We start from the raw sequence: 26590 nt of genomic DNA, 5'->3' as shown, positions 1-26590 counted from the left end.
GTCTCTTCCGTGCCCCACAAATCCCGCGCCTTCCATTTTAGTGTTAAGCGCAGTGAGTGAAGGACGGCAGCAGGCAGGGAGATATAAGTCATACAGTTATGTTCTGCTGGCATTCGCACATCGCTAATGTCAGCCAGCTACAAAATGATTTTTCTGATGACAGAAGCCCTTTAAAGGGGTATTCTGGTAGGTAAAAGTTATCCCCTATCCATAGCCAATGGCAGGTGGGGACGACCCTCCATAGCATCGCAGGTGATGCTAGGGAGGCTCCTCCCAATTTGCCATTGGCTGCTTCCCCTGACACTCAATGTTTTCATCTGTGTGCAGGGAGGACCTTTATGTGCGGGGACCTGGAGGACCTTTTAATAGTCAGTGGACACTTGAGCAGACAGCATACGTCCGCGATTTACTGACCTGTGAAAGAGGCCTAAGGCAACAGGAAAGTATTAGGCCTCTTTCACACGACCAGTTTGGCTTTTTCAGTGTTTTGAGGTCCGTTTTTCACAGATCCGTTGTTGCGTTTTTGTTGTGTTTCTGTTCTGATTTTTCCGTTTTTTGGTTTTCAGTATGGCATATACAGTATACAGTAATTACATAGAAACAATTAGACTGGGCATAACATTTTCAATAGATGGTTCTGCAAAAACCAAACGGATACGGAAGACATACGGATGCATTTCCGTATGTGTTCCGTTTTTTTGTTGTTGGACCCATTGACTTTAAATGGAGCCACTGAACGTGATTTGCAGGCAATAATAGGACATGTTGTTCTATCTTTCGACAAACTGAAAAACGGAAACAGAATGAATACGGAGTACATGCCCCTTTTTTTTTTTTAAATATACATGTCCCATAAAAAAGTGCCAGAAATAGTGCGCGTAAAGGAAACCTAAGGGTATATGCACACATCAATGTCGATTCGGCACCAAAATCTACGTGTGTCACTTGTCCCAATGTAACAAGTCAAACACAAATCTGCAAAATAAGGATGACATCTGTGTTGCATCTGTTGTGTGTTTTTTTTTTTTTTTTTCAGTTTTTGCGTACTTTAGTAAGTCCGCGGTCTACATTTTGCAGACAAGTATAGGACACATTCCATCTTCGTGCACAGCGGATATGGAAAAGATTGAGCACGTCCCATTCTTGGCCACAAGACGCGTATCATGGACCCATTTAAGTCAATTGGTCTGTGTAAAAAAAAAAAAAAAAAAATACAACATGCATGTTACTTAGGCCTAGTTCACACGAACGTATGGCTTTTATAGTTTTTTGCGGTCCGTTTTTCACGGATGCATTTCCGTATGTGTTCCGTTTTTTTTGCGGATCCATTGACTTGAATGGAGCCACGACCCGTGATTTACGGCCAAATATAGGACAAGCTCTATCTTTCAACGGAACGGAAAAACGGAAACGGAAGGCATACGGAACACATTCCGTTTTTTTTCGGAACCATTGAAATGAATGGTTCCGTATACGGACCGTATACGGAACACAAAAAAACGGCCCGTACACCCGCAAAAAAAACGTTCGTGTGAACTAGGCCTTAGACATTCTCTGTACCTGCTCCGCAAAATACATACGATCGTGTGCATGAGAATTTTCTGCATGAAAATCCGCACATAATGCACACTGTAGGCATATAACACAGATTAGCATGTATTCATTCCTGAGCACAAAGCATTGTGGAAATCTGTTTCACAGGTAATGTGAAATCTTAAAGGAGTCATCCGACTCTTTGTAACTGATGACCTATCCTCTGAACAGGTCATCAGTTCTGATCAGTGGGGGTCTGACACCCAGGACCCCCAGCTGTTTGAAAAAGCCTTGGCACTCCTGTGAGCGCTGCAGCTTACCCTAGTGACGTCACAACTTTTGGTCACGTGGCCTGGGCACAGCTCAGCCCATGGTGCCTTCTCACAGCTGATCGTGAGGGACCTGAGTGTCGGACCCCCTCTGATCAGATGCCAGTGTTCATGTTACCAGCTGTCTTTTGCCATGCATACAGGAAGATATTTGGGCGCGACCGTCTTTTTATGTCAGTCTTAGTTTCCCCCTGTGCACTGCCGTGAGATTCGTCTAATTTATGACGAGGCGTGCGCCTTGTCATAAATTAGGTGCATCTGCGGCAGTCCTCGCGTCTGGCGTAAAAACTACGTCAGCCCCTCACTGGCATAGTTTTTGCTAACACTTACTACTATTTCCTGGGATAAATGTTAGTAAATTTGTCGGAGGTGGAGTCCCAGCTCTGACGCCCCCACACGCCCAGCTGGCAGACACTGGGTAAAACTGGCTTTGCAACTAAATATTGTCGCACCGCTAGTTGAAAAGGGGACTGGCAACTATTTTACGACTAAAATAGTCGCAAGTCCCTTAGTAAGGCCCCTTTCACACAAGCGAGTATTCCACGTGGGTGCAATGTGTGATGCGAACGCATTGTGCCCGCATGGAATCCGGACCCATTCATTTCATTGGGACTGTGTACATTTACGTTGGTTTTTACGCATCACTTGTGCGTTGCGTGAAAATCTCAGCATGTTCTATATTCTGTGATTTTTCACGCACCGCAGGCCCCATAGAAGTAAATGCAGCTGCGTGAAAATCGCATCGCATCCGTAAGAAAGTGCGGATGTGATGCTTTTTTAACGGATGGTTGCTAAGAGATGTTTGTATACATTCAGTTTTTTATCCCGCGTGTGCAAAACGCATTAAATCGCATTGCACCCATGCGATCGCAGACAAAAGTAAATGACTTTGTTCGCGAAATTGCGCAATTTTCACTGAACTCATCCGGACCTAATCCGCACACGCTCGTCTGCAAGGGGCCTAAATGTTCCCCATTCAGCAGCGGTAATGACAGAACTCTACCACAAGTTGCAGGTGACGCCATGTTGCTGTGGAGTCCGAGCCTGAAGAGCACTACAAAGACAAATGCACAAAGATTGTACAGAACTGATTGGCGGGCAGTGAGTGTACACCTACATTTTCTGGCGCCCGCCCGTGCCCTTCAAATCGGGTATTGATTAGCAACTTGCTAGCCTTCATGCTATAATTGATTTATGTCATTGACACACACTGAAGTGGCTATGAGGACCTCTTTCCCTTCATTTTGTTGCTTGAGACTGCTGCTGTGCTTGTAATAAGGTTGCAAAATGTTGGAAATTGGCAAATCTACATCTGGCCAGAGCTTATTCCTGCAGTGTATGGTGAGACGTGGCGTGTTTTGTGCTGATGTCTCTCCTGCTCGTCCTGCACCGGTTTGGTCTTCAGAGCCTCTGATTGTCTTGTTTTTCAGCAATCACAGCTGCCATTCTAACACCAAGGAATGTGCTCGACGCTCCCTCCACCCCCTTGCACTTTACAGGGGTTTGTCAAGGACATGTGTGCTGAATAACGGCTCATGTTTTCAGGGGCTTTGTTTAATGGGTACCTCTCATATCTGTGTGTGTGTGCAGTAAGGTATCGGTGGCTCGCAACGAAGCAGGAAACGTGCAGTTATCTGGATACTCTTCACAGGAAACATTAAGTAATGTTAACACGAGGATAGAAGTACTGTGCTCCTTCCAGTGAAACTGCTGGGATTTTCTATTCATCTGTTTTCCAGAAATGAGTCAGTCCCTCAGTGTTTGTGGGCAGTGCAGGGTAATATTTGCTTTTGACTTTTGGATTTTGTCAGGCCTAGCTCAACTCCCAGGCAACTTTCATGTGTACGCTTTGTAGCGGCAGCACTGTGGTTCAAACCCTGCCGTCCATCTGGCACGGCCAGAGCTTTGAAGGGACAGGTGGCTGGGAAGTCGGGGCCGATGGCTTGTTATTTACAGTACTTGCATGGAAATAATGTTAGGCCTTTCAGGGCTGGGAGTGGCTGCAGGGTCTTTGTCCTAGCCATGTTTTATCTGTGTAGAATTAGTACATATGCTGGAGCACGTGTAGAAAGATGCTGGCGCATGCCAGCGGGCTGTACAGGACATTCTGTTTTCTTAGCATATTTGGTAGACTGAGTCTGTTTTGCTGTAATGCTATTTTTTCCCACTCCTTCTGATGAGTGTATTAATCATTTTTGGTTTATCCGTTGATTATATGAAGTTACAGCCCCCTATATTCATTTAACGCCTTCATATCCACCAAGCGTTTAAATGAAGTTTTGTTTGTGTTTTTTTTTTTTTTTATCACTGGCACAAAATGCATTTTATAAGGATGTGTGGACTAGACTTTGTAAGGCTACTTTCACACTGGCGTCAGAGGATTCCGGAAGGCAATGCGGATGCGTTTGTCAGACTGATCCGGATGCGGATCCGTCTGAAAAATGCATTGAAATACCACATCCGTCTCTCTGGTGTCATCTGGAAAAAACGGATCCAGTATTTATTTTTTTCACGGATTTAAAGGACTGCGGATGCAGCAATTTTAATGCCGGATCTGGCACTAATGCATTTCAATGAAAATTAATGACGGATCCGGCATTCCAGCAAGTGTCCAGGATTTTTGGCCGGGGTGAAAACTGCGGCCTGCTGCGGTATTTTCTCCGGCCAAAAAACGTAAGAGATACTGAACTGATTTCTCTTAACGCAGAATGCATTAGGATAAGGCTACATGCACACGACCGTTGTGGGTTTTGCGGTGCGCAAATCGTGGATCCGCAAAACACGGATGGCGTCCGTGCGCGTTCCGCAATTTGTGGAACCACACGGACAGCCTTTTAATATAACTGCCTATTCTTTGTCTGGAAAGCGTGGACAAGAATAGGACATGCTATATTTTTTTTGCAGGGCCACGGAACGAAGCAAAGGATGCAGACAGCACACGGAATGCTGTCTGCATCTTTTGCGGCCCCGTTGAAGTGAATGGGTCCGCATCCAAGCCGCCAAAACTGCGGCTCGGATGCGGACCAAAACAACGGCCGTGTGCATGAGGCCTAAAGCTGATCAGTTTCTTTCCGGTATTGAGCCCCTAGGATGGAACTCAATACCGGAAAAGAAAAACGCTAGTGTGAAAGTACCCTAAGCAGAAATGTGATATGTAATGTACATAAAACTTTACCATTAGGGCTCATGCACAAGAACGCATTTTCTTTCTGTGTCCATTCCATTTTATTTATTGATTTTTTTTGCGGAACTATTCATTTCAATAGGTCTGCAAAAAAAAAAAAACCCCACCGGAGTTAGGCCTCATGCACACGACCGTTGTTTCATTCTGTGTCCGTTGTTCCATTTTTCGTGATTTTCTGCGGACCCATTGACTTTCAATGGGTCTGTTGAAAACTCGGCTAATGCACCGCTTGTCATCCGCGTCCGTGGTTCCAGACCGTCCAAAAAATATAACCTGTCCTATTTGTTTTCACGGAAAACGGTTCGCGGACCCATTCAAGTCAATGGGTCCATGAAAAAACGCGGAGGCACACAAGATTATCATCTGCATCCGTTCTTTTCCTATCATTTGCATGGCAAACTTGACTTAGATTTTTTTTTTTTACTTTCCTTCATGTCTGGTGGTCCTCCAAAAATAAAGGAAGACACGTGGAAACGGGTCATGGAACAACGGAACCCCATTTTGCGGAACGGAACACAACGGTCTTACTCCGTGTGCATTCCGTTTCTGTAGGTCCGTTCTGCAAAAAAAATAGAACATGTCCTATTATTGTTCGCATTATGGACAAGGATAAGACTGTTCTATTGAGGGGCCGGCTGTTCCGTTCTGCAAAATACAGAATGCACATGGACGTCCTCTGTATTTTTTGTGGATCCGTGTCTTGCGGAACGCAAAATACATACGGTCTTGTGCATGAGCCCTTAGACTGTTTTCACACAATCACAAATACAGGCACTTATTTGTGACTTTATCACAGCCAAAAACCACGCAGACTAACATTATCGTAGATTCCTATAGTTAGGTTGTAAAACTCGCAGTTGAGCTAGGATTTGCAAAAAAAATATATGACCATGTACTGTTGGCCTATAGATTCATGCACATGGCCGTGTCCCTATTTTGGTCTGCAGACTACGGATTCCCTCACTCCTCATACATACTCCCATCAATAGAAATTACTTTTATTACCCGCAGAATGGATGCAAAAAATGCAGAAAGTATAAGGCCTCATGTACACGGCCGTGTTCCGCGGCCGAGAGCGGACCGTGGAAACCCGGCCGGGATTCCTCCTGACAGCATGAGCGCACGGCGTCATTGGTTGCTATGACGCCGTGCGCTCCCTGCTGCCGCCACAATACAGTAATACACTGGTATGATCTATACCAGTGTATTACTGTACTGTGGCGGCAGCAGGGAGCGCACGGCGTCATAGCAACCAATGACGCCGTGCGCTCATGCTGTCAGGAGGAATCCCGGCCGGGTTTCCACGGTCCGCTCTCGGCCGCGGAACACGGCCGTGTACATGAGGCCTAAGGATGAAAAATGCAGTTGTGTCAAAAATGCCAGATAAAACAGTGTCACGTGCTGCACTCTTTGGTATGCTAAAATGATGGACACAATGATGGAACCTCATGGTCATAGTCATTGGGGTCTGTCGGGAGCGTCGCATCCACTACGTAAAAATCCAGCCTAAGGGCTCATGCACACGACCGTTCAAAGGAAGGTGTCACGCTGCCTCACTTGGCTGTGATCCAAAGGGCTTGATCAGGATACGATACGACAGCTTTTAGGTGATGCCAGGAGGATCATCTCGGTCACAAAACCACCCCTCTGTAGATATAAAGGTGCAGGCACATAGTGAAGGTCCACCAATGTTTCCAATGGTAATAGATTTTATTATACTCGCGTTGTTTTGCGATCCGTTTTTCCCCGAAACGGTAACTTATTAATCACCAAACACATGAGCAATATGTGCTGGGCATAGCATTTCTACAGTATGGATCTGCAAAATATGGATGTGTTCCGTGTGCGTTCAGTATTTTTTTGCGGACCCGTTGACTTGAATGGCGTGATTTGCGGACAATAATAGGAATGCACTACTTTTTGGTGGAACGGAAATGCGGAAGCGGAATGCACACAGTGCCTTCTGTTGTTTTTGTGGACCCATTAAAGTGAATGGTTCCGTATATGGCCCGCAGAAAAAGGAACGGAAGCGGAAAGAAAATACATTTGTGTGCATGAGCCCTAACGGTGCTATTCAGACTAGTGCCCATCAAAAAGAGTTTCTATTGATATTGAAGGGCTTTTCTGAATGTTTTACTCTGACCTTTTCTTGGAATAGGTCAGGGACCAGCAACCCCCGACGCTCCAGATGGTCTGAAACTACAACTCCATTCACTTCTTTGGGAGTTGTGAGAACAGCCAAGCATGTTTGCATGCTGGGAGTTGTAGTTTCACAGCAGCTGGAGTGCAGAAGGTTGCTGATCCCTGGGAATGGTTATCAGTATGTCGTCATGGGGGTCCGACTCCCGGCACCCCCACCGATCATCAGTTTTCCTATCATCTTCCTATACCAGGGACGTCACCTTCATTGGTCTCATGGCCTAGGCCTATTCAAGTGAATGGGGTTGAGCTACGATACCAAGCAACACATGGAGCTGTACTTTGTAAGCTACGAGGTGGCCGCAGCACTCAGTGGAGCGCCATGGCGTCTTCAAACAGCTGATCGGAGGGGGTGCCAGGAGTCAGACCCCCACCAATCACATACTAATGAGCCATCGTGAGGATAGGTATAGTTGAAATATTTCAAAGTATGCTGTTCAGATACATCTACCTGTAAATTAAAATAAATTACTTTTTATGTCATTTCCTGTGTTGACGCGTGAAATCAAGATGCATTAAAGGAGTTATCCCATCACAGCAGCATATTTACTATCCTGTGGGTCCGTGTTCCCCTGTTTTTATGGAGTGGCAGACATGCACGTGTGGGTCTGCCTCTCCGTTAACTCTATGGGATTGCTGGAGATGGCAGAGTACTGGCGTTCAGATATCTCCAGCAGCCCCATAGAGTTGAGTGGAGCCGCAGCTTGCATGCGTATTCGTCAGTCCATTCAGATGGGGGAACACAGGCCTCCATTGTCGGACCGACAGTCGGACCCCGCTGAACAAACACTTATCCCCTCTCTACTGTTGTTGTAATGGGACCAACCCCTTTATATTATTCTGGAGTCCTGGCCTAATGGAGGAAAATATCATAGATTTATATTCAGCATGTTTTTTTTTCAAATTACGTTTGTTTGACAATTTTGGGTCTACCTTTTATGAATTTTAAACGTGTTCTAAGGCAGGGATCTGCTACCTCCGGCATGCCAGCTGTCCAGAAACTACAACTCCCAGAATGCTCCATTCACTTTTATGGGAGTTAGGCTGCATGCACACGACTGTTGTGTGTTTTTTGGATCCACAAAACACGGATGGCGTCCGTGTGCATTCCACAATTTGCAGAACGGCACGGGCAGCCTTTAATATAACTGCCTATTGTCCTCAAAGCGCGGACAAGAATAGGACATGTTGTATATTTTTTTGCCACGGAACGGTGCAACTGATGCGGGCAGCACACTGAGTGCTGTCCGCATCTTTTGCGGCCCCATTGAAGTAAATGGGTCCGCATCTGAGCCGACAAAACTGCGGCTCTGATGCGGACCAAAACATCGGCCGTGTGCATGAGGCCTTGTAAGAACAGCCAAGCATGTTTGCATGCTGAGAGTTGTAGTTTCATGGCAGATGGAGTGCTGAAGATTGCTGATCTCTGTTCTAAGGTGTCTTCCCTCTCCATTGACTAAAATGAGAAAAAATATATATGAAGTCCACTATTAACATGCAGTAACATGGTTCTACAAGAACAGGTGTAACTCCTGTTTTGATTCTGTAAATAATAGGAAAAATTCCCACAAATCCACCACAAAAAACGTATGTCAGACCCCACTACCATGTCTGATGATCGTTTGTGTACAAAGAAGTAAATGTCCAAACACCATGGAAACTGTCGTCATATGTTTAAATGGGTATTCTGGTTAGATAGGGGATAACTATTAGATTGGTGGGGGTCTTACCGCCAGGACCCCCACAGATCATGAACAGCTGCTCCATTCATTTTTATGGGAGTTTATTTATATTATGCACTTATTTAGCGCTTCTATATTCCACTGCACTTTACAGACATTAGCATCCAACTGTCCCCAGAGGGGCTCACAATCTAAGGTCTCTGTCTGTCTTTGGAGTGTGGGAGAAAACCGGAGAACCCAGAGGAAACCCCCGAAAAACTCTAAGGCCTCTTTCACACGGGCGTCATGTTTTTTGCCCGGATAAGAGCCGGGTGCGTTGCGGGAAAATGCGCAATTTTCCCGCGCGAGTGCAAAACATTGTCATGCGTTTTGCACTCGCGTGAGAAAAATCGCGCATGTTTGGTACCCAAACCCGAACTTCTTCACAGAAGTTCGGGCTTGGGATTGATGTTCTGAAGATTGTATTATTTTCCCTTATAACATGGTTATAAGGGAAAATAATAGCATTCTGACTACAGAATACATAGTATAATAGTGCTGGAAGGGTTAAAAAAATAAAAAAGTTAACTCACCTTATCCTCTTGTTCGCGTAGTTCGTTCCCGGTCTGCTAGCTGTGTGCTTGGGCTGAATGACCTGTGGTGACGTCAGATCACATGCTCCAATCACATGGTCCATCACCATGGTGAATGAGCATGTGATCTGACGTCATCAAAGGTCCTTTAGCCCAAGCACACAGCTAGCAGACCGGGAACGAACTACGCGAACAAGAGGATAAGGTGAGTTAACTTTTTTATTTTTTTAACCCTTCCAGCACTATTATACTATGTATTCTGTAGTCAGAATGCTATTATTTTCCCTTATAACCATGTTATAAGGGAAAATAATACAGTGAATAGACTGTCACCTAGAACCCATGCGTGAAAATCGCACCGCATCCGCACTTGCTTGCGGATGCTTGCGATTTTCACGCAACCCATTCACTTCTATGGGGCCTGCGTTGCGTGGATTATCGCACCGCAACGCACAAAGAGGAGCATGCTGCGATTTTCACGCAACGCATAAGTGATGCGTGAAAATCACCGCTCATGTGAACAGCCCCATAGAAATGAATGGGTCAGGATTCAGTGCGGGTGCAATGCGTTCAACTCACGCATCGCACCCACGCGGAATACTCGCTCGTGTGAAAGGGGCCTAACATTTTGTATGAGCTGATATCAAAATTGTAATACTTTTCGCAGTTTTTCCAGATTAGTATATGTGAAAAATAACAGTGCAAATGTTGTCTTGCACAGGTTTGGCTTTCATGGACATAATCACAGTTTGTATCAAAAGCAAATACCATTGATAAAAAAAATGCACATTGCAGCTCTTCAAATTCAACATGTGAAAAAGAATAATTTTTAAATCCTGTAACAATGTATCCTAGTATTTTTTTGTGGATACTTGTTTGTAAATGTGCGGGTACCATTGTGCATAGGGTTTAGTGTGCTATGTACACCTTTGGGGCCAATTTTTTTTTTTTATATATATATATATATATATCTTTATTGCATTGTACTTATTTTGAGCTAAAAATCTTTTGTACAATGGGTCTTTATTAAAAAATATGGAGTCCTTTTTTTGTACAGAGCTGAGATGCTCTAGTAGTAGGATCTGATTTTTCTCTCTTCTCCATCAGTTGGGGAGCTGAAGGCTCCTGATCTCTGACATTATATACACTCATAGCTCAGTTCTCATCTTGGGGTGGGTTCACATCTGCATGGTTATAACGGAATCCATAAGACGGAAGGATGGATCCGTTATAGTGCCCATAGACTTGTACTACGAAGGAAAGCAAAACGGATGCCTTTAAAAGGCATTCTGTCTTAATAAAAGTCTATGAGAATCATAACGGATCTGTCTGGTTCCCGTTATGCAGAATGGAGAAAAAAGTCCTGTCGACAGGACTTTGTTTTCCGTCTTGCATAACAAGAACCAGACGGATCCGTTATGATTATCATTAGACTTCTATGAAGACTGATCAAAACAGAATGCCTCTTAGGCCTCTTTCACACGGGCGTCAGTTTTTTTGCCCGGATAAGAGCCGGGTGCGTTGCGGGAAAATGCGTGATTTTCCCGTGCAAGTGCAAAACATTGTCATGCGTTGCACTCGCGTGAGAAAAATCGCGCATGTTTGGTACCCAAACCCGAACTTCTTCACAGAAGTTCGGGCTTGGGATTGATGTTCTGAAGATTGTATTATTTTCCCTTATAACATGGTTATAAGGGAAAATAATAGCATTCTGATTATAGAATGCATAGTAAACCAGCGCTAGAGGGGTTAAAAAAAATAAATAAAATTTAACTCACCTTAGTCCACTTGATCACGAAGCCCGGCATCTCCTTGTGTCTCCTCTGCGCTGAACAGGACCTGGGGTGAGCTGCTCCATTAAATACAGGTTAAGGACCTTCGATGACGTCACTCCGGTCATCACATGGTACGTCATATGATCTTTTACCATGGTGATTCACCATGGTAAAAGACCATGTGATGACCGGAGTGACGTCATCGAAGGTCCTTAACCGGTATTTAATGGAGCAGCTCACCCCAGGTCCTGTTCATCAGCAGAGGAGACACAAGGAGATGCCGGGCTTCGCGATCAAGTGGACTAAGGTGAGTCAAATTATTATTATTTTTTTTAACCCCTCTAGCGCTGGTTTACTATGCATTCTGTATTCAGAATGCTATTATTTTCCCTTATAACCATGTTATAAGGGAAAATAATAATGATCGGGTCTCCATCCCGATCGTCTCCTAGCAACCGTGCGTGCAAATCGCACGGCATCCGTACTTGCTTGCGGATGCCATCCGATTTTCACACACCCCATTCACTTCTATGGGGCCTGTGTCACGTCAAAATCAGACAATATAGAGCATGCTGCGATTTCAACTGAACGCACAAGTGATGCGTTAAAAACAACGCTCATGTGCACAGCCCCATAGAAATGAATGGGTCAGGATTTAGTGCGGGTGCCATACGTTCGCCGCACGGATCGCACCCGCACGGAAAACTCGCCCGTGTGAAAGGGGCCTTAGGGTCCATTCAATTTCCGGAACGAAATTGCGGACCCTTTCATTTCTATGTGCTGCCCAGATCCGGAGTTGCCGCAATTCCGTTCCCGAAAATGATAGGACAAGAATAGGCATTTTCTATTAAGTGCCGCGATGTGCGGTCCGCAAAATGCGGAACGCACATCGCCGAAGTCCGTATTACGTGTGAATGGACCCTTAAAGTTAGGCCTCTTTCCCACAAACGTGTGCTCCCCCGTTGCCGTATTGCTGACCGCATTTGCGGATCCGCAATACACGGGCGCCGTTCCGTGGGCATTTTGCATCACGGATGCAGACCCATTCACTTCAATGGGTCCGGAGATGCAGAATGGTGCGGCACGGAACAGAACCCTACGGAAACACTACAGAGTGCTTTCGTCGGGTTTAGTCCCCTACTTCCGTTCCGCAAAAAGATAGAACATGTCCTATCTTTTTGCGCAACGGCCGTATCGTGGACCCATTCAAGTGAATGGGTCTGTGATCTGCCGCGGCTGCCCCACGGACTGCTCGTGCATTGCGGCCCGCATTTTGCGGGCCGCAGCACGACCACGGGGCACACATGCCCTTGGGAAAGAGGCCTTAACCCTTTGTGACAGAACGGTTCAGTAAAAAAAATTTTTTAAGCCAAAAACTAGTAAAATGCAATCATTAACAAAAATTTCCTTCGAAGGTGTACATAGCCTTTAAAAAGTTAGCCAGCTCTAGAGTAAAAAATGCTTCTAGGGCTCATATACTACAAATCCCTTACCTGGTCCCTGTACGGTGCATGTGTATAGCTCCATGGCTTCTAGACAATAATATCTGTCATGGCACGTGGGGGAGCAATCCTGCACGGTAATCCTAGCAATCTATGGATGTGGTATTAGATTTCCATGCAATAAAGATCTGTAATATGGCCACATGTATAAAACCTGAGTTATTGATTTGGAACCACCTCTAGATGAAAATGATTTATGTCATCTGCTATAAATCTGTTTTGTCTATGACTGCCCCCCCCTTTAATAGATGTACAATACCTTCTGCTGTGTTGGTTGTCATTTAGGCAGCGTGATTGACAGTTCTGCCTTCCATATTACATTTCCCATCCTCCCCCTCTTCACTAGGAATCCTATGCATACTCGATGTATTGTTTGGGCGAGTGGTTTGACGAAGGGACAATTATATGAAGCAGTGACGTGACCATTCCTGCCTATTCTCCTGTAAATGACTTTAAAAGAATGCATTGATTGAACCCGAAGAAAATTTAGGGACCGTTCACATCTCGTTTTTGCGGTACTTTCAATGTATACATTAGATGTGCAAAAAAAAATAAAAAAAAATTAATAAATATATATATATATATATATATATATATATATATATATATATATATTTGTGTTCCTTTCTTTTATGTATACGTGCCATACATTTAAAGAGGACCTTTCACCGATTATGACACTGTGAACTAAGTATACAGACATGTAGAGCGGCGCCCGGGGATCTCACTGCACTTACTATTATCCCTGGGCGCCACTCCGTTCTCCCGCTATGCCCTCCGGTATCTCCGGTCACAAAGTTATAGTAGGCGGAGATTTCAGTCACTAAGTTATGGTAGGCGGAGTCTGCCCTTGTTCTGCTGTAGTGCTGGCCAATCGCATCGCAGAGCTTACAGCCTGGGAGGATATTTTCTCCCAGGCTGTGAGCTCTGCAATATGATTGGCCAGCACTACAGCAGAACAAGGGCAGACTCCGCCTACCATAACTTTGTGACCGAAGATAGCGGGAGAACGGAGCGGCGCCCGGGGATAATAGTAAGTGCAGTGAGATCCCCGGGCGCCGCTCTCCATGTCTGTATTCTTAGTTCACAATGTCATAATCGGTGAAAGGTCCTCTTTAAATATGTTTTGTATCTGTATCTTTTTTTTTTTTTTTTACTTTAATTTTTGTTTTGTGGACCCTTTTTTATTTCTTTTAATGTGGAGAGTTGAAGGCATCATCTGAAAAAAAGAATACATTTAAGGCAGGGTTCACATAAAGTTTTTACCATTGGCTTAACGTATACAAAAAAAATACTGCTTTTGTGGCCCCCATTAATTTCTATGGCCGCTGCTCCGTAGAAAAGATAGAGCATGTTCTATTCTTGTCCGCAATCGTTGGATATAGGAATTTTCAATTATGGGGCCGTGTGTGGTCTGCAAAACACTACGGTTGTCTGAATGCGCCCTTAAACGGATACCTCAGACTGATGCCTTACAGTGGCATTCGTTCACCTAACGGATGGAAGTGTAATGTCATATGTTTTGATTCATCTCTCATTGAGAGCAATGTAAAAAAAAATTTTTTTGCAGGACACAAAAGCTATGCTATTATGTCCTTAAAAAAATTAAATAAATTACATAAACAGTGACAAAGAAAGTCAAAAGTATGCATTTTTGAAGTACGTTTGCCAAATTATAGTTTATGGGTACATCAAGTGATGCATTTCAATACGTTTTTTTACCGTTTACAAACGTATAGGCTTGATGTACAGCCAAAACGAGATGAACAGCCCCTTACAAGCAAACCGTCATTATGTCACTAAGGTGGGGCATAAACTTCTGTGTAAAAAAAACAGAAGAAAAAACAATCTCAAATATATATGTGTGTGTATATGTATGTGTATGTGTGTGTGTGTGTGTGTGTGTGTGTGTGTGTGTGTATATATATATATATATATATATATGTACATCTGTCACTGCCCAATTTTATAGCAGACACAAAGGTGAAGTCTACCGCACTTTTGCGTCTAGTAAAATGGGAAAGTGACAGATGCTTTAGTTTTTTTAAACTCTACTTTCACACCTGCGGCATGTATCTCGGCAGGCTGTTTTGGCAGAGTTATACCTGTTGACATAGGGGGGTGGAGCTGTTAAAGTGGTGATCCAGGGGCTTTCTATGTATGCCACGCTGTATGAAAATGACCCCTACACATAAACCAACTTCATTGTTTTACTCTACAATTGTCTCTGTGCTTGAATAAAATAAACCTTCTGTCCAAAAGGCGTTCGCAAGAAGTTTACTTGAGGAATGGATGCAGAGCGCATAGATTTGTTTCCCCTGCTCTTTACTGTAGCTGCAGCTGAATCACACAAGCCGTGAGTAACCATTCACTGCGTAGAATTGAAAGGGTGTACATGGCATGTCTGAATTCGATAGGTTGCCTCTCCACCAACCTTTTGCCAGCATTTCTGTGCACAGACAAACTTGATGCCTGTGCTCTAAGTGTAGAGTGAAACGTCAGGAGTTTTCTGCCTGTGTAAACATTCTGTTCTCCCAGGGTTTACTGATGGAAATCAGGTCCTTCTGATGTGTGTGACACGGTGGTGGGGTTCTCAATCTGACTGTCAAGTGCCGGTCTGCTCTTGTAGGATGTGTCTGAGATCCTAAATTAGCACAGTCTTGAAAGGGAAATGAAGGAAAAGATGGGCCTGATATCATGTGCTGCTATAGAGTGTTCTTTTCTTGGGACTCAGGCTGTGGCCTGCAGGAACATCACTGAAACACACAGATAATGCTAGAGGTGCGGTGTTACCAGCAGCTAATGGACCAGAGGCTTGTCAGGATACCTCTCAGCAACAAAGGTAAGTTATCTTTTTAATTTTTTGTTCTCTACCAGGCGTGCCGCTGTTTGGCTACAATGGTGCCGCCGTTTTCATTTCTTGCCTTTGTAACTATAGGAAATTGCAGCCTGTCAGGAAAGCATGCATTTGCGTTGTGTTATGTCTTTATGTTCGTTATGTTTGATACGTGTGTAGATGGTGAATTACCTCCAGCGTTCCCTGTCACCAGATATGGGACACTGGCATTAGTACTTCCAACACAGTTTAAATGGAACGAAACATTGCATTCGTTTGGTTTTGTTAGTCTAATTGTTAGGCATTTTAGGCCTTATGCCGTATGCAGTCTATTGAGAATGTTGTCATGTCGTTTTCTGTTTGCTAAACTCACTAAGGCCCGGTTCACACTTGTGATGGAGCTTCCGAAACAGATCCTAGCAGGGGGAAAAAAAGCCGAAACACCTCTGCATGCAGTGGAAAGTTTGTCTGGCAAACTGTTGGTATTCACACCGGAAACCTGACAGACCACGTTATAGTGAATAGGATCTGTTGGGCGTCTCCAATGTCCAGCATTTACCGGATCTGGCAGTTCCAGTACTCTGCTCCCATGCCAGAACATGCATAGGGGTATCTCCCAAGGAAGAGGACTATCTCGATAGCGCCACCTCGTGGAAGTGGCTCTCTGAGACTTCTTAACAGCTGACTTTTTAACAATCCTTGGGATATGACACGGGAATATAGCCAAGCCACATTTCCATCAGTAGACGGCTGTTTCAGGCTGCTTGTCCCTCGTCAGCGCGGAGTAGGATTCTGGCTGGCTGGGTGCGATGCCTTGGATTTTTGGCTTGCCTATTTTCCCTTTTCAAATCCCAAGGCTTGTTATAAAGTCAGATTGGGCACTTAGGCCTCTTTCACAGGACCGTATGGCTTTTTCACTATTTTGAGGTCCGTTTTTCACGGATCCGTTGTTCCTTTTTTTTTTTTTTTTTTTTTTCGTTGTGCTTCCTTTTCCGTTTTGTTTTTCTGTATGGCGTATTCAGTAATCACATAGATAAAATTGGTCTGGGCATAAAATTTTCAATGGATGGTTCCGCAAAAACCTGAATGGATACGGAAGACATACGGATTACATTCTGTATGTGTTCTGTTTATTTATTTTTTTCCAGACCCATTGCCTTGAATGGAGCCACGGAACGTGATTTGCAGTCAATAGTAGGACATGTTCTATCTTTCAACGGAAATACGGAAATGAAAGGCATACGGAGTACATTCCGTTTTTTTTTTTTTTTTTTGCGGAACCATTGAACTGAATAGTTCCGTATACATAACGTGAAAAATGGCCCGCAAACAAGAAAATAAATGTTGTGTGAAAGAGGCCTTAGGGACCCACTTCCAGAAGGTGGCGCTAGCGAGATGGTTCTCTTCCGTGGAAGATACCTCTTTGCATAATCTTTTAATCCATGGAGCATTGCCAATAAGTCTTTTTACCGTAAAGCAGTGTTTCCCAACCAGTGTGCCTCCAGCTGTTGCAAAACTACAACTCCCAGCATGCCTGGACAGCCTTTGGCTGTGCGGGCATGCTGGGAGTTGTAGTTTTGCAACAGCTGGAGGCACACTGGTTGGGAAACACTGCCATAAAGTACTTCCAGTAAGTCTCCATACAGGACTGGTCTGTTTAAGTAGTTCCAGTGCCCTAGTTCTTATGCCCTAGTTCCAAAATAAATATAAGGGCAATTGTGCACTTGGTCTAACTCCCAAAGTATTTTTCTTCCTAACAGGTTCAACCACAATAAGGCCTCATGCACACAACCGTTTTTGTGGTCTGCATCCGAGCCGCATTTTTTGCGGACAAGAATAGGCATTTCTACAATGGGCAGGCCGCTCCGTTTCTTTGCGGATCTGCGCTTTGCGGACCGCAAAAAACGAAACGGTCGTGTGCATGAGGCCTAACTGTCCAATTGTCACTTTTTGTCTCTTTTACGGCAGGTGTAGTTTTCTATCAGAACTAATCAGGCCTTTCTTTGTAGAGATAAGGCCTCGTGTGCAATACTTTACCTTGAGGCCCCATTCACATGTCCGCAATTTCGTTCCGCATTTTGCGGAACGGAATTGCGGACCCATTCATTAATATGGGGCAGCACGATTGGTTCCGCAATTCCGGTCCCGAAAAAATAGAGCATGTCCTATTCTATTAGTGCCGGCAATATGCGGTCCGCAAAATGCGGAACGCACATTGCCGCTGTCTGTGTTTTGCGGATCCGCAAAACCCATGACGGAGGTCTGAATGGAGCCTAATGTTCTTTGATTGCATACAAAGGCCTGTATGGGGCTGCACTGCAGAGTACATATTTGTCCCCTTGCAAAAGACTGTGTGGCAGATTTACTAAGCCTGTAGATGGCATAGGCGTAGACAGGCTGCCCCAGATATATCCAAGGGGCTCTGGCTGGATGACAAATGTGGTGCAAACTTGAAATTTTTGTCTAAAGGCTCATTCACACGACTGTGGTTTGGTTCTGTATCCGAGCCGCATTTTTTGTGGTGCGTACCCATTCACTTTAATGGGGCCGCAAACGATGCTGTCCGCATCCGTTGCTCCGTTCCGCAAAAATTATAGATCATGTCCTATTTTTGGCCGCAAAACGGACAAGAATAGGCATTTCTATAATAGGCCGTCTGTTCTGTTCCGCAAATTGCGGCCCACAAAACATGGCATGGTTGTATGAATGAGCCCTAACTGTATACCAGCTATTGGTGGAGACAGAATTTTATGCCATAATTGTCACAATTTTCGCGCAAAATGTTGCGTTTTAGGCTATGCATCTTTCGCTTGACGCTCCGTCTTTTTCTCATGAAAGGGGGTTTTCTGAGATTTTAGTACTGATTTTCTATCCTCTGGATAGGTCATCAGCAGCACATGCGGGCTGGCATATGTACTCACCCGTCCGGCGATGCACAGGTAAGCCCTTACCTGTGCCGCGAGCCGGTCTGAAATCAAATGGTCACTCGGAGCAGGCAGTTCAGAGAACAGCCCGATGAAGGCGGCTGTTCTCGGAACTGCCTGCTCCCGGTGACTGCATTTGATTTCAGACCGGCTCCTGGCACAGGTAAGGGCTTACCTGTGCATCGCCGGACGGGTGAGTCAAGATGGCAGCCCGCATATGTTGGTTGGCGAACACTGCGAACTGACCACCACTGGTCATCAGTATCTGATCGGTAGGAGTCAGACACCTGGGACCCCCACCGATCAGCTGTCTGAGAAGGCTCTCATTGCAGTGATTAGAGAAATAAACTCTTATTCACACAGGACCAGAACTCAGAGTGCCGGTCACGTAGGACAACGGAAGGATGAGAGCAGAGAATTCATAAATTAAGCACCTCCGCAAAAAATGTTCATTTAGCATGTTCAAGATATACAGAACAGTAAAATTAATTTTATTACCAGTGCTTTTATTCTGAGTTACCTGCTTTGTTCCTTTCCCTTTGTACAACGTTGTCAGCACTCAAGCTGACTTAGATTTTTAGGGAGTTTTGATATTGATGGAAAGGTAATAGGTAATCAATTTCTGATCGGGGAGGGTCCAAAACCTGTCACCCCCGCCAGTCAGTAACTTAAAGAGGTTGCGGTGCTCTGAGCACTGCAGCCTCCTCACTACATTGTACAGTGGCTGTTATTGGTATTGCTGCCCAGGCCCATTCACTTGTAAGGGACTGAGCTGCAAATAGGCCATGTGGCCAATTAGTGTGACATCACTAGCGACTGTGACACTCACTGGAGTGCCACAGTCTCTTCAAGCAGCTGATCTGTGGGGTTGCTGGAATTTGGACTCCGACAAATTAGTTATTGATGACCTATCATGAGGATAGGCCATATCTATCAAACTCCTGGAAAACTTTTGTGTGCTTTTGTGTGCTTTGAGACTCACATTGAGCTTCCCATGGTGGAGCAGTAGACCAGGAGAGTGCTGATGGCTAAGAAAGGCACTGGTAATAAAATTAAAAAAGTTGTCTCATGACAGACAATGGGGGCATATCGCTAGGATATGCCCCCATTGTCTTATAGGTGCAGGTCCCACCGCTGGGACCTGCACCTATATCGAGAACGGAGCCCCGAAAGTGAAGGAGGGCGCACTGTGCATGCGCAGCTGCCCTCCATTCATTTTCTATAGGGCCAGCGAAAATAGGAGAGCGCTGGCTTGGCTATTTCCATTGAGCCCATAGAAGTGAATGGGAGCGTGGCCGGTCATGTGGGGTGCACGTCCATTCACTTCTATGGGGAGTCCTCCAGCCACCACCTTGCAGGGCTCTGTTCTCGATATAGGTGTGAGTCCCAGAGGTGGGACCCGCACCTATAAGACAATGGGAGCATATCCTAGTGATATGTCCCCATTGTCCATGATAAGACAACCCCCTTTAAACCCTTCCCGACATAATAATGGCATGGAGCGAGTGCCGCTCCTTCATACATGGCATCATGCTTTGGAAAAAACTAATTTGCTTCTTTTCATTGCCATATTCTGACCCCGATAATTTTCATATCTCTGGAGTTGTATTTTTTCGTGGAGCTTTCTGTATCTTTTCATTGATACTGTTTTGGAGTATGTGTGACTTGTTGAGCATTTTGTTCATTCTTATTAAGCATTAAGCATCTCATTAAGCAACGAAAAAAACGTGAATAATTGTTTTTGTTTGCTTGTATTTCTTTTTTTTTTTTACCATTATGTTGTTCACCGTATGGGACACATACGTTTATATTTTAATAGTACAGGCCTATGATCTCTATTTTATTTATTTTTTATAATTATAATTATTATTTTTGTATGAGGAAAGCGGAGTGATTTGATTTTATCCCCCCCCCCCTCCACACACACACTTTTTTACCACACACACTTTTTTTTAACTGCTCCTAGGGGCTTTAAAGAGGACCTTTCACCAGAATAAAACATCTAAACTAACTATACAGACGTGTAGAGCGGCGCCCAGGGATCCCCCTGCACTTACTGTTATCCCCGGGGGCGCCGCGCCGTTCGCCCGGTATAGGCTCCGGTATCTTCATAGTTAGGCTCCACCCAGGGGAACCTGACAGCGTCTCTTTCGCCTATGCTGTAGCGTTGGCCAATCACAGCGCTCAGCTCATAGCCTGAGAGGCTTTTTTCTCTCTCGGGCTATGAGCTGAGCGCTGCGATTGGCCAACGCTACAGCATACGAGAAAAAGACGCCGGCAGGTTCCCCTGGGTGGAGCCTAACTATGAAGATACCGGAGCCTATACCGGGTGAACGGCGCGGCGCCCCCGGGGATAACAGTAAGTGCAGGGGGATCCCTGGGCGCCGCTCTACACGTCTGTATAGTTAGTTTAGATGTTTTATTCTGGTGAAAGGTCCTCATCTGATCATTTCTCCCATATATTGCAATGAATTACTGTTGCAGTCTATGAAGTTTCGCTATGTTCCTATGGAGCTCTGCCACAGGAACGTCACTGACCATCCAGAGGGCCTGAGCTTGCTATAGCGAGTGAATAGCTCCCTTGATCTCGGGATGGGGGAGCCGTTCGGATCCTGGGAGCCCAGAGCTCTCGAGAAAAGACCTCTCATGCTGTGGTCACAATTAACCACGGCATCTGTGGGGTTAAGTCCGTGATCGGCATTATTGATAATGGACTTAACCCTTCTGGGTGTCTTCTGTGTAAAACAGCAGAACCCAGAGCCATCTGGACCTGACATCCGCTGTACATGTATGGCAGATGTTGGGAAGGTGTTCAATTAATTAAAAAAAATGAACATAGTTGCAATAACCACATCTATGAATGCCTGAACTTTTAAAATATCTTGCTATCTATCCCACATGGTGAATGTTGTAAAAACAAAAAATGCCGAAATACAGAATTATTTTTTCTTTCTTTTGTTTTGTCACCTTTGCTCATTCAGCAAAATTGACCCCTCAATCTGGTGAATATGGTAACGCAGAGCATTTAATTTGCAAAAAAGGGGTTCTTCACTTTGTTTTAACTGATGATCTATCCTCTAGATTGATCATCAGCTTCTGATCGGCGGGGGTCAGAGAAGGCAGGAGCGCTGCGGCCTTCTCACTGTTTACCGCTGGCCCAGTGACGGACCTCCGCCGATCAGAAGCTGATGATCTATCCAGAGGATAGATCATCAGTTTAGGCAAAGTGCAGAACCCCTTTAAGTTGTAAAATAAAAATTTTTATGAAAATGTGGTATAGCCATAATTGTGCTGATCTGAATACATGACGTCATTTTTACCGTATACTGGCTGCCATAAAAACAAAACTCAAAAAAATTGTTGCAGAGTTGTCCCCCCACCCCCCCCCACCCTATTCTAAGCCTCAAATAATTTTATTCATAGTTTGACAACGTCTTAACATTAAATGGTGCCATTAAAAAGTATAGCTCGTCCCACGAAATATAAGTCCTTGTACAGCTATATTGGTGAAAAAAAAAAAAGTTATGGCTCTTGGAAGGCAACTAAGAAAAAATGAAAGTTGGCAGCTGTTTTAAGTGGTTAAAGAGTAACTGAGTTTTTATTAAACTTTGGATATGTCACAGACACTGATCAGCCGTTTGAAGGGGCTGTGGCCTCTTCATTGTATATATCATTCCCAGATGCTGCCTGAGTTCACACCACCTCCGTCTGTACTGGATATGGATGTCTTGTGTCATTCACTTGTTGCTTTTGCTGGAAAAAAAAGAAAAACTGCATTAAAAACAGCTGTGCCAAAAAAAAGTGTATAAAAGCAACCTTGAGCCAGTTTCAATCACAGCACTTTGTTGCATTTTTATTTTTTATTTATTTATTCAGATTTTGCTTTAAAGGGATTTCCAGGCTCCAGGGATTGACCTTTCCTTAGGATACATTATCGGTATCTGATTGGTGGGGGTCTGATACCTCATACCCCACTGGTCACCTGTGCTGCCAGAACTAGCACTTCAAAGAGAGCAGGAAGCACATCTCCATTACGACTGTAGGGGCCATGCTGGAGTTACTGCTGCCCAGCTCCCATTGGGTAGTTTTTATTCCAGACATATGAACTGCCATAGATTCGCCTAAGTTATGACTAGGCGCACACCTCATCATAAATGAGCCAAATTGTACGGCAGCGTGGGGGGGGGGGGGGGGGGGAGGAGAGGGAGAGGGAGAGAGAGAATCTAAGACCGGGGTAAAAAGCCTGTCTTTGCATATGACCCTTGGCATGCTGCAGGAATGGCAAAAAAACAACAACATCTGTACAAAATGATAGAAAGTTAAAGACGTCACCTAAACCACTAACAAAAAAGTGCTTTACACACATTGGCCCAGACTTATGTGTCTGTGCCAAAAAATGATTAAAGTGGCGCAAGTTGGCACATTTACCCTGGGTTCACACCTGAGCGTTTCTGAGACGCGCGTTTTTAACGCGCGTATTTGTCGCACGTTTTTATGCACGTTTTTTGCAATAGTAAACGCGCGTTTGACGCGCGTTTGTGTGATTGACTGCAGTGTTGTCCAATGAGTCTATGGCCAAAACGCGCGACAAACGGCCAAAAAAAAGCTCAAGAACTTGTTTATGCGTTGGGCGTTTTACAGCGCGTTCAAACGCACTGTAAAACGCTCAAGTGTGAACCAGGGCCATAGGGAAGCATTGGTTTTCACGTGTTGAGCGTTTTACAGCGCGTTTGAACGCGCTGTAAAACGCTCAGGTGTGAACTTAGGGTTAGGGTTTCTAGACTTGCTTCCAACATGCTTAAAGAGGGGGCAGAGCTTATCTTAAAGTGGGTGGAGCTTCACAGGAAAGGGGGTGCTAAGATGCGCCATTTTACACCAAAATGTCAACGCAGTTCTGGCTTTTAAAGTAAGGGCGCACACAGACGATATCTGTGTTTTGCAGATCCACAATTGGCGGACCGCAAGACGTCTGAATGAGCCCTAAGGGTGTACTTACATGACTTTTTGCGAAGCGCACGCGGACCCAGTCTTTCTATGAATGCACCTAAATCCAACCTATATGTTGGTATAGCGTAAAGTGTCTGTCCCTGCACCACATTATTTATCCAGCCTGAGCCCCTGTGAGAAGTCTAATGTGGGGCTAGACAGCTCGTCTAAGATTACGTCTTCTTTAGGCCTCATTCACATGACCATAGCAGGTCCGTGCCCGTAATGCGGACCACAAACAGCAGTTCCACGATATACGGACACCGGCTGCGTGGGTGCCATATCATGGATGCGGACCCATTTGCTTGAATGAAGCACCGGTTGGAAGTTTTCTTTCCGTGCCTACCCACTGCAAAATAGTGCATGCACTATTTTTTTGCGGTGAGGACTATCTAATGTCAATTGCTGACCCCATTCAAGTGACTAGGTCTGCATCCGCAGAAGGCAGGCACACAGCTGGTGCCTGTACATTGCGGACTGCAATTAGCTTACCGCAGCACGGGCCTGGCCGACACACGGTCGTGTGCATGAGGCCTTACCCTGGGTTCAGACCTGAGCGTTCCGAAAGGAGCGCTCTGTATGCGCACTTGTACGGGCGTTTACAAGCGCGCATACATAGACAGCCGTGCACACATTGTCGCGCGTTCCCGAATATCTATGTGCGGGAACGCGCGACAAACGCCCAAAAAAAAGCTCAAGCACTTGTTTGAGCGTCGGGCGTTTTACAGCGCGATCGTACGCGCTGTAAAACGCCCAGGTGAGAACCATTCCCATAGGGAATCATTGGTTCTTGCCTGTTGTGCGTTTTACAGCGCGTAGGAACGCGCTGTAAAACGCTCAGGTCTGAACCCAGGGTTAGGATTAGTAAATCTGGGTCGTTACGTTTTACACACACTTTATTTTCTTGGTTGTTGGCTGCAGTTCAAAGGTAGCAGTGGTTGGAGTCCTGGTGAGTTTCAGGCCACCCATGGGTGATGAGTGCTTTGTTACAATAGGGTGCTGTCACACGTTCAGATTATTTTAACTTTTTGAAGCTAAGATAATGTGTGGATTACACCACGCAAAAAAAATAATAATTTTGTCTGCTACTGGGCAAAAAACATTTGTCCTATACCAAATCAAGTGTGCGGATTACAAATCCAAAGTCAGAATTGTTGTAACACGTCACAAAATTTTGCTATGCATAAGTATGCCTAAATGAATTAAGCACTTGGAAAGCATTTCATAATTTTGAACAGAACGAGTTTTACTCCAACAATTACCGGATCGACAATTAAAGTTTGCATAGTAAACAGTGTATGAAAATGTAATGGAATAGCAACATTTCTAAAAGTCTAGTTTTTCAGTTTAAAAATCTTACTTGAGCAAGGCCCAGTACTGGTAAAAATGCTTCAGGCATCTGCTTTTGCGTTCCCGTTGCAAAAACTATCAGTAGTCCCCCATCATGTTGGGATTTCAGCGGCCTTGATACCTGTTCTCCATTGTAGAAATATCTTTATGGAACCACTCTCCTTGTTCATCACTTACGCATCGCTCCAGATAGCGACCAAAATGGAGGGGGGAGGCTGTAGCCACTGCGTCACCAATGATGTTAACTCGTCCATTAATTCTAATACAGGAGGCGGGTACTGGCTGCAGAATCACATAGCCGGCACCCGACCTCTATGACCGGTAGCTTTGATCCGCGGCAGTTAACCCCCCCAGGTGCAGCACCTGAGGGGTTAACTGCCGCGGATCGCAGCTACCTCTCATTCAGGTCGGGTGTCGGCTATGTGATTCTGCAGCCAGCCCCTGCCTCCTTTATTTGAATAAATGGGTGAGTTAACCTCATTGGTGGCGCAGTGCGCCCCCTCCTTCCCCTGGTATTAAAAACATAAGGCTGATCGCATACATTTTCCCTTTCAGATGCTGGGGTCAAATGTGACCACAGCATCTGCGCAGTCCGGAAGCGGAAGTCGCGCACTCCGCGCCGTTAACAGTGTTCCCCGGCTGAGATCGGGGAACCTGTTACATTGATCTAATAGTCTGAAGCCTCAAGCAGGCTTCGGTGCCTATTAGATGGCTATACCAATACAGGCCACTAGGTGGCAGCGTTGTATTGGTATAGTGCAAATGAAGTGTTAAATGTTGTATAGACATCAATGAACACAATAGGCAATCTAATGATTGCCAGTTATTGTCACCCAAGGTGACTTAAAACTTTAACTACCTAATATTATTATTATTTTTTTTTGTGATCAAAAAGTTGCACACACTTAATCACTGAAAAGAACAGATCGTCCTGCAAAAAATGAGCCCTCACAGAGCCCCGTACACTTAAAGGGCTTCTGTCACCCCACTAAACATTATTTTTTTTTGTGTACTTATAATCCCTATACTGCGATTTATCCATACATAATGTAATTAATCATTTTGGTTCAGTAGATTCTGCTAAAAACATACTTTTATAATATGCTAATTAACTGTCTACCAGCAAGTAGGGCGGCTACTTGCTGGTAGCAGCTGCATCCTCCTATCCTAAAGACGCCCTCTCCTCATGTTGATTGACAGGGCCAGCGAATGCGATTGTCCTCTGCTGGCCCTGTCTCCTATCAAGATCTCGCGCCTGCGCCGTAACGGTATTCAGTCGGCGCAGGCGCACTGAGAGGCGGACGCTCGCTCGGCCGCCCGCTCCATCTTCAATGCGCCTGCGCCGATGACGTCATCAAGTCATCGCTGGCATCTTCTCTTCCGGGTGTACTTGATGACGTCATCGGCGCAGGCGCTTTCAGGATGGAGTGGCCGAGCGAGCGTCCGCCTCTGTGTGCCTGCGCCGACTGGATACCGTTACGGCGCAGGCGCGAGATCTAGGACTGTCTGCATCATTTGCGGCCCAATTAAAGTAAATGGGTCCGCACCCGAGCCACAAAAACTGTGGCTCGGATGCGGACCACAACAACGGCCGTGTGCATTAGGCCTAAATAACATGTTTTTTATCTCTGTAGCAAAATCATTGTTGCGCGGTGCTATAAAATGTGATAACTTGTGTGTTTTGAACTGCAGATTAAGCCGCAAAGACTGATATCTGC

The 26590-nt window shown here is 45.1% G+C and overlaps 1 protein-coding gene across 7 annotated transcripts in view; it reads left to right on the top strand.

Annotated features, from left to right (window-relative positions):
• PHF21A (PHD finger protein 21A) overlaps positions 1 to 26590 on the top strand; it is a 141817-nt gene that overhangs the window by 13663 nt on the left and 101564 nt on the right. For 2 of the 7 annotated variants that reach the window (XM_044270546.1, XM_044270544.1), the window contains exon 1: positions 15313 to 15618. The exons of 2 other annotated variants lie outside the window; for them this stretch is intronic. In XM_044270546.1, coding sequence (XP_044126481.1) covers positions 15549 to 15618 — 70 coding nt within the window. In that variant the 5' untranslated portion in view covers positions 15313 to 15548. Of the gene's footprint in view, positions 1 to 15311; positions 15619 to 26590 lie in introns of those variants that run through there. 3 more of the 7 variants (XM_044270545.1, XM_044270543.1, XM_044270542.1) reach the window with 3 other exon arrangements.

This window comes from Bufo gargarizans, chromosome 10 (genome assembly GCF_014858855.1).
Source record: "Bufo gargarizans isolate SCDJY-AF-19 chromosome 10, ASM1485885v1, whole genome shotgun sequence".
Classification (NCBI taxonomy): Eukaryota; Metazoa; Chordata; class Amphibia; order Anura; family Bufonidae; genus Bufo; species Bufo gargarizans.
Note: the sequence above shows the minus strand (reverse complement) of the source record. Positions and strands in the feature narration are given on the sequence as shown.